This window comes from Tamandua tetradactyla, chromosome 5 (assembly GCF_023851605.1).
Source record: "Tamandua tetradactyla isolate mTamTet1 chromosome 5, mTamTet1.pri, whole genome shotgun sequence".
NCBI lineage: Eukaryota > Metazoa > Chordata > Mammalia > Pilosa > Myrmecophagidae > Tamandua > Tamandua tetradactyla.
This window is the reverse complement of record NC_135331.1, coordinates 12,885,598-12,898,394: the sequence shown is the minus strand read 5'-3', so window position 1 is coordinate 12,898,394 and position 12,797 is coordinate 12,885,598. Positions and strand designations below refer to the sequence as shown.

The 12,797-nt window shown below is 41.6% G+C and overlaps 1 protein-coding gene across 5 annotated transcripts in view; it reads left to right on the top strand.

Moving 5' to 3' along the window:
- Window positions 1-12,797, top strand: part of HECTD4 (HECT domain E3 ubiquitin protein ligase 4) — a 282,965-nt gene that overhangs the window by 250,720 nt on the left and 19,448 nt on the right. For all 5 annotated transcript variants that reach the window (XM_077159888.1, XM_077159886.1, XM_077159887.1 and 2 more), the window contains exons 66-68: window positions 635-758; window positions 2,797-2,987; window positions 4,140-4,286. In XM_077159888.1, coding sequence (XP_077016003.1) covers window positions 635-758; window positions 2,797-2,987; window positions 4,140-4,286 — 462 coding nt within the window. The remainder of the gene's footprint in view (window positions 1-634; window positions 759-2,796; window positions 2,988-4,139; window positions 4,287-12,797) is intronic.

The window sequence follows — 12,797 nt, the reverse complement described above, 5'->3', positions numbered from 1 at the left end:
GTGTCCACCCTGGAGAAGGGACAGGGCCCTCTGAGAACCAGGCTTAAGCCTGATTGGCCAGGTTCCCAGTGTGAGGGCCCCACCTCAGGGCACTGGGCTCCCTGGGGTTTCGGGTCGGGCAGAGCAGCACTTACAAAGACCGTGAGAAAGAGGCCTGGCCGATGCTGACTCATTGTGCTAGGATGCCATCTTTGATAGCCAAGAGTTTGTGGAGGTAAAAACAGCAGTTCTAGAAATCCCTGCACCCAAGGTGAAGAATAATGGTTGAGGTTGAAAAGTAAAAATTTGGAAATGTGTAGGAAATTTTCTTCTAGAAGGTACTTGTCCAGGCAGAGATGGGGAAAGCTATCCGCATTGTCATGAATATTGCTGTCATTTGGGATGTTTCTGACACTGGAAAGTAGCCGCACCATTTGATGAGCAGCCCTGACGTGGGAGGCCTCAGAGATTTCCTCACACAGCGGGGTGAGGCGCGTGCCCTGGGCACGGAGGAGAGACGGGAGCATAATGGACCCAGGACACAGAGGGCCAGTGAGGGGCGTCACGGAGGCATCCAGCACGTCTCGTGAAGCCCAGGTATATATAGCTTTTCCCAAATGTAAGAACCAATATGCTGTTTACACTTTTCCATCAGTCCCTGAGGAAAAATATCTGACCTTGGAAGGATTTCACAAATTTGTTATTGATCGTGCCAAGCAGGACATCCGGAGTGTCTGGAGGGCTATTTTATCCTGTGGCTATGATCTGCATTTTGAGAGGTAAGAGGTTTGTCTCTTGAACGGTTGATACATTGTATATAAATTGTTTTCAGCTGCTGGGATGCATTCCCCAAGGAAAATTCTTTCCCAGAGCTATTCTGTCTGCCTTTTTAAAAATGCCTGCTTGGTTATTTTCTAATTTATCATAATTGCTGAAGTGGGTTTTCCGGACCGTTTGAAAACGAACGGTTTTTTTCCCCTTCAGGCTCCTGACTTAGGGACAATTTCTTATTCCAAAGAACCTTGTTCCTTCGAGTCCTTCCCCTTCGAGGCTCCATTGCCACGTCCCCTCTCCTTCCCAGGTAGCAGCACAGCTAGGTCGGCACTCACCCCACCTCCAAAGCCGAACAGAGACAATGTTCTCCACCCAGCCGTAAGGGACTGTCAAGCAGGCTTATAAAACCAAAGAAAGAGAAAAGGCCTTGGTTCCTCTGGCTGTCTCTGACACACACCCTCACCCACAGCAAGAGGGTACTTCAGGCATCAAAGAAAGAGTGGTTGCCAGAAGCAGGCTATTCATAAAAATCTGTTTTCAGATTCAAGTTGTTCACTGCTTAATACCAGCATCTTGTGCTTCAATTAAAGCTCAGAATCTGCCGGACCCGAATGGCCTTGGCATCTTGGCAGCATGGACCAGTTTTCTGAACTTGGCTTTGGAAACCAGGATGTGGGATAACTTTGGTGCCTTTATTGAAAGATTGAATCACTTATTTTGGACTAGAAGGTGCATTGGAAGTAAAAGGGGCAAAAATTGAGCTGCGTAACTGATTCCAAAGTGGCACATTTGTAATAGAGTTTGCATATGCTGTGGGACCCAGCAATGCCCTGGCACAGTTTCCTTCCTCCCCACGAACTCCCCTGAGGATAGCCAGCCAGGAGGGAGCTGTGAGGTGCCACTCCTGTCCACGGGGCACCCCCTTCAGAAGGAGGCTTAGGTTTCTCTCTGAGCACTCTTTGGAGGACAGGCCTGTGATAAGAGGAGGCCTGATGTAGCTGGTGGTCCACCTGAACTGCCCTGGGCATTTGCCTACCTGCCCACTCACCTGTTGGCCTGCCCACCTAATAGCTTAATGTTTGTGGAATAATTACAAGCACACTTAATGAAAAATTCATTCAGTACCTAGAAACACAAAGAAGGCGATTTTCTGGGATTCTGAGCAGAGATAAATTATAGCTTCAATGCTTTAGTAAACGTCTCTCCAAACATTTTTCTGGTAATATATTTTGCTAGTACTATAGAAACGGATTAGGCAGGACATAACTGTTTTGTAAACTGTGCTTTTTGTTTTCCACATCACTCAGTGTTATTCTACTAGATCATCTTAGCTGCTGCCTAATGCCCCGTGTGATTTCTTCAGCTCTTCTCCTAGTGAGGGGCATTTACTGTAACGATGCAGTCCTGCAGTGAACGCCCCCATGAACACATGCTGGCCCATTGGTTCATTGGTTCAGATACCTCCATAGAGTAAATCCCTGAAAGTGAGGTTGCTATGTTAAAGAGGAATAACACCAGTAATGGCATCTGCTGACCTTGATCTTACACCGTTGATGTGCCAAGCCCCATGCCACATGCTTTATGAGTGTCTTTGCCTTTCATTGTCTTGACCACCCTGTGAGGGTGATGCTGTTATAGAGGCAGAAACTCGGGCTCAGAAGGCCGGCATCCTTTTTGCTCTGGGTCACCACGCATGGCCTTGATTCCTAGCCAATGACTCCAGGGCCCACCCCTTACCCACACTTCTGCCTGCATGCCAGAGGTTGCATGTGCTGCACATGTTGATACGTACTGCCTACTGCCCTCCAGAAAGGCTGTACTGTTTCACGGTCTCTCCAGAATTCTCGGCTTACTTCTGGTAAAAGGAGCTGCCCGCTCAGGAGCTGTCCCCTGCAGTAAGCATCTGGGTTGAGCACCAAGAAACAAGCTAGGAAGGCAAGGCCCCCTTCTGAACGTTCTATGGGAGCTGGGCCACGTGGCGTGAAAGGAGTCCGGCAGTCACCCCACAGCCCTGGCCCTACCTTGCTGCCCCTTCCCCACCAGGTGCGCCTGCATCGACGTCCGACATGCACAGAAGGCCTCAAGGAAGTGGACCCTAGAGATGGACGTGGCACTCGTGCAGTATATCAACCGACTGTGTCGCCACCTGGCCATCACACCTGCGCGGCTCCACCCTCATGAGGTGTATCTGGACCCTGCGGATGCCACCGACCCCAGGGTGGCCTGCCTCTTGAGTATGTGGCCCCAGGAGTGTGCCCTGCTGGGGCACATCCTGAGATGCCCTGTGGGGCTTCCCCCAGAATGGCACTGGGTATTGAGAAGTACCCTAGGCCATTTGCTCATCCTTGTAACAATACTCTGTGTACCTACTGTGAACCAGGTGGGGAGGGAGAGGGGCTGATAAAGGCAAGAGGGAAGGAGATGGAGAAACTGTGATGTGGCCAGAATAGTCTTATGAGCCTGTTCTATATGCTCATTACAACCCAGCCAACCAACAAATACAAGAATAAACGACTAGAAAACTATACCCACCATGACCGTACCTGGTCCCGCTGCCTAGAGGCCACACTGACACCAGTTTCGGGTGTGAGTGGGAGAGAGAGGGTCGGAGTAGTCTGGTAACATGTATTAGGCACATTACCCTGAATTACAAGAGAACAGCATGTTTTCTGTTAAAAGCTAGGATGCACAAAGAAAATGAAACAGAAGTTCCCACACAAATCTATCCCTGAAAAAAACACTTTGGCATGTTTTTTTCTGTGCCTATATGCACAGTGTACCAGATTGTCATCTGAATGCTCAAAACTGCTCTCTGCCCACTCAGCTAACACGTCCTGAACCTTCTGACCTCAGGGAACCAGACGGACAAGATAGGCAGCATGCTGACCTGTTTTCAGCCTCAGATACACATGTGGGATGGATGACTAGAAGATAGTGCCGATATCAGTGTCCTGTTTTGATATATGATGTCACCATGAAGCTGGGTGAAAGGAAACAGGAGTCTACTATTTTTTTAATCTTCCAATAAGTCTATAATTATTTCAAAATAAAAAGTTAATTTATATATAGTGTACAACCCTGGCATGGCCCTAAGGAGGAAGTAGGAGGTCCTTGGATTGCTTAAGAGTCAAGACCTGCCACCTGGCCAGCCCAGACCCTCAGCCTTTGCCTCTGCTTAGTACCGGCAGATTGGGGGCCACTCACTACTAGCAGCGTCTGGGGGTCTCAGGAACAAAATCCTCTGTGGGAGCCACCTGGTCCCACTTGAAATCACTGGCTCCTGGTGGCCCTCCCAAGTGTTAGGGACCACTTGTATGGGTTTGCAAAGTGAGAGTCTCAGCCTCCTGTGGCTGAGCCTCCAGCCTGACCACCCCCTGTGCCTGCAGATGTGCCCATCGAGAGCCTGCGCCTGCGCTTTGCCCTGCTGCAGTCCCTGAACACCACGCTGGAGACCTTCTTCCTGCCCCTGGTGGAGCTGCGCCAGACACCCATGTACAGCCACAGCATCGCAGCCCTGCTCAAGGAGGCGAAAGGTCAGTGTCCAGTCCCGCGTGGCCCTCAGAGAAGAGCTTTGGTGACCTTTCAGATGCCAGGCCTGGAACTGACAGGGAGAGTCATCCGCACCATCGCCCAGCCTCCAGGCAGCTCCCCCAGCAAGACACCCCACCTCCAACTGGACGTCCAACCGATAGGTTTCCTTTGCAGTAGCAACTCCACCAAAGTAACATGCCCTTAAAAATTAGACTTAAATTTTAAGTTCTGAGATGATTTGGAAATACATAAAGTATAAAGTTAAAGCACCTGTTCGTCTGCCCCTACCGCGCGTGTGAACAGTTGAGTGTCCTTTGAGGCCTTCCTGTCTACATTCAGACAGAAGCACCCGTGCATGCGGTTTCTTTCTTTTCCTTTTTTTTTTTTTTTTTAACAAAAACAAGAATCATAGGAGAATATAGGAATTCTGTACTTTCTGCAGGATTTTTTTTTTTTTTAATTTTTTTTTTACATGGGCAGGCACCGGGAATCGAACTCAGGTCCTCTGGCATGGCAGGCAAGTGTCCTTGCCTGCTGAGCCACCGTGGCCCGCCTTCTGCAGGATTTTTTTTATGTATAATTGCATAAATTTATTATAATACAAAGAGAAGACAATCCCAAACTTTGACAGTAGCCATAGAAATTCCACAGTCTTTAAGTTAACAGAAATAGGATAATTGAGGCAATGTAATCCCATAATTTTATAATGTATGTTTTATCAGCTACTGTTTTCGGGGGGTTTTTTGAGTTGATGGTATAATATTTTAATTCTTTTTCTGTTACACATTTTAAGAAAAAAAGCTAGTTTTCATCACTTGGTCAGTAATAACTAATTAAGGAAACATTCAGATGTAGGTTGAAAAGTTGGCTTGTAGCAGCTTGTTTAACAATGAGTAAAAACAAATATAAAAATCTAAGAAATGTTGTGTTAATCATGCTGTGATGACATAAAGCAAATCCTTTAGTTAGTAATTATCAGGAACTGGAGCTTCCATTGATAGCTGTATACTTAGGGCCATTAAAAAGTCAATTTTATTACTGAAATTCCTGCAGGAAAACTATATGTGTTATTATGAGTCTAAAATTCTCCAGCCCCCAACCTCTTTTCCATCCCCCAACCCCCAAGACAATTGTTTTGTAGCATGTTTTTGGATAACTGAGGTTCCTCGGGAACATAAGAATTGCATTATACCAGAATAGATGGTATTCAATGTGACACTAACAGTATATATGGGACCAGGAAGAGACAGTTGGGAGGGTCTGAGAATATTTGAGCCATTTCTTTAAACTTTGTGATTCTTATAAGCAGGCTTTTAGCTTTTTTTTTTTAATTTTTTTTATTAATTTAAAAAAAAATTAACAAACAAAACATTAAGATATCATTCCATTCTACATATACAATCATTAATTCTTTTTTTTTAGATGTTTCTTTTTTTTTATTAATTAAAAAAAGAATTAACAAAACAATTAGAAATCATTCCAATCTACATGTACAATCAGTAATTCTTAATAACATCACATAGTTGCATATTCATCATTTCTTAGTACATTTGCATCGATTTAGAAAAAGGAATAAAAAGACAACAGAAAAAGAAATAAAATGATAATAGAGAAAAAAAAGATTATACATACCATATACCTTACCCCTCGCTTTCATTTACCACTAGCATTTCAAACTGAATTTATTTTAACATTTGTTCCCCCTATTATTTATTTTTATTCCATATGTTCTACTCTTCTGTTGATATAGTAGCTAAAAGAGCATCAGACACAAGGTTTTCACATTCACAGAGTCACATTGTGAAAGCTGTATCATTGTTCAATCATCATCAAGAAACATGGCTACTGGAACACAGCTCTACATTTTCAGGCAGTTCCCTCCAGCCTCTCCACTACATCTTGAACAACAAGGTGATATCTACTTAATGCGTAAGAATAACCTCCAGGATAACCTCTCAACTCTGTTTGGAATCTCTCAGCCATTGACACTTAGTCTCATTTCACTCTTCCCCCTTTGGTGGAGAAGGTTCTCTCAATCCCTTGATGCGGAGTCTCAGCTCATTCTAGAGTTTTTCTCAGTCCCTTGATGCTGAGTCTCAGCTCATTCCAGGATCTCTGTCCCACGTTGCCAGGAAGGTCCACACCCCTGGGAGTCATGTCCCACGCAGAGAGGGGGAGGGTGGTGAGACTGCTCGTCATGTTGGCTTGAGAGAGAGGCCACATCTGAGCAAAAGAGGCTCTCTTGGGGGTGACTCTTAGGCCTAAATTTTAAGTAGACTTGACCTATCGTTTGTGGGGTTAAGTTTCATATGAACAATCCCCAGGACTGGGGGCTCAGCCTATAGCTTTGGTTGTCCACACTGCTTGTGAGAATATCAAGAATTCAACTCAGGGAAGTTGAATTTCTCCCCACCTCACCATTTCCCGAAGGGGGCTTGCAGATACTTTTCCAGTCACTGATCAAATCACTCTGGGATTCATCGGGGCATCGCTCTGGACAAACCAACAAAATCTCATGTGCTACCTGAGATTCCAAGTACTTATGACATTCAATCAAACTATCTACATGAGTTATATTAGGAAATGCTCTAGTTAAAATATAAATTTTGTAACAAATAAACATTTTTTGCTTTAGTCTCACACAGAAGGTGACATTTTGAAGTATTAATTATCATCTATTTTCAGCACCCTGCAATAATGACATTCCTTTGTTCTTCCTCATGCAAAAACTTTTAAAATTTGTACATTGTACATTTCACTATTATTATACACTCCAGGCATTCCTAGATTATACCATCTCGATCTTTAACATCTCTCTTTCTTTCTGATTTCATTATATCCCCAGCCCTCCTCCCTCTATCATTCTCACATACAGCTTCATTCAGTGTTTTAACATAATTACATTACAGTTAGGTAGTATTGTGCTGTCCATTTCTGAGTTTTTGTATCCAGTCCTGTTGCACAGTCTGTATCCCTTTAGCTCCAATTACCCAATATCTTACCCTATTTCTATCTCCTGATGGTCTCTGTTACGAACAAAATATTCCAAGTTTATTCACTAATGTCAGTTCATATCAGTGAGACCATACAGTATTTGTCCTTTAGTTTTTGGTTAGACTCACTCAGCATAATGTTCTCTAGGTCCATCCATGTTATTACATGCTTTATTCTGTCTTAAAGCTGCATAATATTCCATCATATGTATATACCACAGTTTGTTTAGCCACTCGTCTGTTGATGGACATTTTGGCTGTTTCCATCTCCTTGCAATTGTAAATAATGCTGCTATAAACATTGGTGTGCAAATGTCCGTTTGTGTCTTTGCCCTTAAGTCCTTTGAGTAGATACCTAGCAATGGTATTGCTGGGTCGTATGGCAATTCTATATTCATCTTTTTGAGGAACTGCCAAACTGCCTTCCACAGTGATTGCACCATTTGACATTCCCACCAACAGTGAATAAGTGTGTCTCTTTCTCCACATCCTCTCCAGCACTTGTCATTTTCTGTTTTGTTGATAATGTCCATTCTGGTGGGTGTGAGATGATATCTCATTGTGGTTTTGATTTGCATTTCTCTAATGGCCAGGAACATTGAGCATCTGTTCATGTGCCTTTTGGCCATTTGTATTTCCTCTTCTGAGAAGTGTCCGTTCAACTCTTTTTCCCATTTTGTAATTGGATTGGCTGTCTTTTTGTTGTTGAGTTGAACAATCTCTTTATAAATTCTGGATACTAGACCTTTATCTGATATGTCGTTTCCAAATATCGTCTCCCATTGTGTAAGCTGTCTTTTTACTTTCTTGATGAAGTTCTTTGATGCACAGAAGTGTTTAATTTTGAGGAGCTCCCATTTATTTATTTCTTTCTTCAGTGCTCTTGCTTTAGGTGTAAGGTCCATAAAACTGCCTCCAATTATAAGATTCATAAGATATCTCCCTACATTTTCCTCTAACTGTTTTATGGTCTTAGACCTAATGTTTAGATCTTTGATCCATTTTGAGTTAACTTTTGTATAGGGTGTGAGAGATGGGTCCTCTTTCATTCTTTTGCATATGGATATCCAGTTCTCTAGGCACCATTTATTGAAGAGACTGCTCTGTCCCAGGTGAGTTGGCTTGACTGCCTTATCAAAGATCAAATGTCCATAGATGAGAGGGTCTATATCTGAGCACTCTATTCGATTCCATTGGTCAATGTATCTATCATTATGCCAGTACCATGCCGTTTTGACCACTGTGGCTTCATAATATGCCTGAAGGTCTGGCAGCGTGAGACCTCCAGCTTCGTTTTTTTCCTCAAGATACTTTTAGCAATTCGGGGCACCCTGCCCTTCCAGATAAATTTGCTTATTGGTTTTTCTATTTCTGAAAAGTAAGTTGTTAGGATTTTGATTGGTATTGCGTTGAATCTGTAAATCAATTTAGGTAGGATTGACATCTTAACTATATTTAGTCTTCCAATCCATGGACATGGTGTGCCCTTCCATCTATTTAGGTCTTCTGTGATTTCTTTTAACAGTTTCTTGTAGTTTTCTTTGTATAGGTCTTTTGTCTCTTTATTTAAATTTATTCCTAAGTATTTTATTCTTTTAGTTGCAATTGTAAATGGAATTCGTTTCTTGATTTCCCTCTCAGCTTGTTCATTACTAGTGTATAGAAACACTACAGAGTTTTGAATGTTGATCTTGTAACCTGCCACTTTGCTGTACTCGTTTATTAGCTCTAGTAGTTTTGCTGTGGATTTTTCAGGGTTTTCGACGTATAGTATCATATCGTCTGCAAACAGTGATAGTTTTACTTCTTCCTTTCCTATTTTGATGCCTTGTATTTCTTTTTCTTGTCTAATTGCTCTGGCTAGAACTTCCAACATGATGTTGAATAACAGTGGTGATAGTGGACATCCTTGTCTTGTTCCTGATCTTAGGGGGAAAGTTTTCAATTTTTCCCCATTGAGGGTGATATTAGCTGTGGGTTTTTCATATATTCCCTCTATCATTTTAAGGAAGTTCCCTTGTATTCCTATCCTTTGAAGTGTTTTCAACAGGAAAGGATGTTGAATCTTGTCAAATGCCTTCTCTGCATCAATTGAGGTGATCATGTGATTTTTCTGCTTTGATTTGTTCATATGGTGTATTACATTAATTGATTTTCTTCTGTTGGACCATCCTTGCATACCTGGGATGAATCCTACTTGGTCATGATGTATAATTCTTTTAATGTGTTGCTGGATTCGATTTGCTAGAATTTTGTTGAGGATTTTTGCATCTATATTCATTAGAGAGATTGGTCTGTAGTTTTCTTTTTTTGTAATATCTGTGCCTGGTTTTGGTATGAGGGTGATGTTGGCTTCATAGAATGAATTAGGTAGCTTTCCCTCCACTTCAATTTTTTTGAAGAGCTTGAGCAGGGTTGGTATTAATTCTTTCTGAAATGTTTGGTAGAATTCACATGTGAAGCCGTCTGGTCCTGGACTTTTCTTTTTGGCAAGCTTTTTAATGACAGATTCAATTTCTTTGCTTGTGATTGGTTTGTTGAGGTCATCTATTTCTTCTTGAGTCAAAGTTGGTTGTTTATGCTCTTCTAGGAACCCGTCCATTTCATCTACATTGTTGTATTTATTAGCATAAATTTGTTCATAGTATCCTGTTATTACCTCCTTTATTTCTGTGGGGTCAGTGGTTATGTCTCCTCTTCCATTTCTGATCTTATTTATTTGCACCCCCTCTCTTCTTCTTTTTGTCAGTCTTGCTAAGGGCCCATCAATCTTATTGATTTTCTCATAGAACCAACTTCTGGTTTTATTGATTTTCTCTATTGTTTTCGTGTTCTCAATTTCATTTATTTTTGCTCTAATCTTTGTTATTTCTTTCCTTTTGCTTGCTTTGGGGTTAGTTTGCTGTTCTTTCTCCAGTTCTTCCAAGTGGACAGTTAATTCCTGTAGTTTTGCCCTTTCTTCTTTTTTGATATAGGCATTTAGGGCAATAAATTTCCCTCTTAGCACTGCCTTTGCTGTGTCCCATAAGTTTTGATATGTTGTGTTTTCATTTTCATTCACGAGATATTTACTGATTTCTCTTGTAATTTCTTCCTTGACCCACTGATTGTTTAAGAGTGTGTTGTTGAGCCTCCACATATTTGTGAATTTTCTGGCGCCTTGCCTATTATTGATTTCCAACTTCATTCCTTTATGATCTGAGAAAGTGTTGTGTATGATTTCAATCTTTTTAAATTTGTTGAGACTTGCTTTGTGACCCAGCATATGGTCTATCTTTGAGAATAATCCATGAGCACTTGAGAAAAAGGTGTATCCTGCCGTTGTGGGGTGCAATGTCCTATAAATGTCTGTTAAGTCTAGCTCATTTATTGTAATTTTCAAATTCTCTGTTTCTTTATTGATCCTCTGTCTAGATGTTCTGTCCATTGATGATAGTGGTGAATTGAAGTCTCCAACTATTATGGTATATGTGTCTATTTCCCTTTTCAGTGTGTGCAGTGTATTCCTCACATATTTTGGGGCATTCTAGTTCGGTGCATAAATATTTATGATTGTTATGTCTTCATGTTGAATTGTTCCTTTTATTAGTACATAGTATCCTTCTTTGTCTCTTTTAACTGTTTTACATTTGAAGTCTAATTTGTTGGATATTAGTATAGCTACTCCTGCTCTTTTCTGGTTGTTATTTACATGAAATATCTTTTCCCAGCCTTTCACTTTCAACCTATGTTTATCTTTGGGTCTAAGATGTGTTTCCTGTAGGCAGCATATAGAAGGATCCTGTTTTTTAATCTATTCTGCCAGTCTATGTCTTTTGATTGGGGAGTTCAATCCATTAACATTTAGTGTTATTACTGTTTGGGTAGTACTTTCCTCTATCATTTTGCCTTTTGTATTTTACATGTCATATCTAATTTTCCTTCTGTCTACACTCTTCTCCACTCCTCTCTCTTCTGTCTTTTTGTATCTGTCTCTAGTGCTCCCTTTAGTATTTCTTGCAGAGCTGATCTCTTGGTCACAAATTCTCTCAGTGACTTTTTGTCTGAAAATGTTTTAATTTCTCCCTCATTTTTGAAGGGCAGTTTTGCTGGGTATAGAATTCTTGGTTGGCAGTTTTTCTCTTTTAGTAATTTAAATATATCATCCCACTGTCTTCTCGCCTCCGTGGTTTCTGCTGAGAAATCTACACATAGTCTTAATGGGTTTCCCTTTTATGTGATGGATTGCTTTTCTCTTGCTGTTTTCGAGATCCTCTCTTTCTCTTTGACTTCTGACATTCTGACTAGTAAGTGTCTTCGAGAACATCTATTTGGATCTATTCTCTTTGGGGTGTGCTGCACTTCTTGGATCTGTAATTTTAGGTCTTTCATAAGAGTTGGGAAATTTTCAGTGATAATTTCTTCCATTAGTTTTTCTCCTCCTTTTTCCTTCTCTTCTCCTTCCGGAACACCCACAACATGTATATTTGTGCGCTTCATATTATCATTCAATTCCCTGAGTCCCTGCTCATATTTTTCCATTCTTTTCCCTATAGTTTCTGTTTCTTTTTGGATTTCAGATGTTCCATCCTCAAGTTCACTAATCCTAACCTCTGTCTCTTGATATCTACCATTGTAGGTTTCCATTGTTTTTTTCATCCCTTCTGTTGTATCTTTCATTCCCATAAGTTCTGTGATTTGTTTTTTCAGACTTTCCATTTCTTCTTTTTGTTCATTCCTTGCCTTCTTCATGTCCTCCCTCAATTCATTGATTTGGTTTTTGATGAGGTTTTCCGTTTCTGTTTGTATATTCTGAATTAGTTGTTTCAGCTCCTGTATCTCATTTGAACTATTGGTTTGTTCCTTTGACTGGGCCATATCTTCAATTTTCCTGGTATGATTTGTTATTTTTTGCTGGCATCTAGGCATTTAATTACCTTAATTAGTTTATTCTGGAGATTGCTTTCAGTTCTCTTACCTAGGGTTTTCTTGCTAGATGAGTTTGTTGTCTATTTGTTCTTTGACCTTCAGTTCATCTTTTTCTGGGCCTCTAGCTTAGGTTTTGTTTAACAGAGGGTAATTTTTCAGTTCTTGTTTTCTTGTTTCTTGTCCTGCTTGTAAGGTGCCTTTTCCCTCCCCACCCTTTGGAGGGTCTACATAGGTATTACAGACTCCAGCCGTATTTTCCCGGACTAACTGGCCTCCTATCAGGGGGAAGGAGTCACCTGTGTCAGTTTTCCCTGAGGGTGAGACCCAGCAGGTTGAAAGACTTTCCTGTGAATTCTCTGGGCTCTGTTTTTCTTATCCTGCCCAGTATGTGGCGCTTGTCTGCCTGCGGGTCCCACCAGCAAAAGATGTTGTGACTCCTTTAACTTTGGAAGGTTCTCCCTGCTGGGGGTGTGGTGGAGACAGAGGAGAGGTTGTAGGCTGGTTTTAATGGTTTCAAATTGCCAAGCCCTGGGGTCTGAATTCCTTGAGAGAGGGATTCCACCTAAGTTGGGCTTCACCCCTCCCTTGGGGAAGGCACAGGTGGGAGATAAC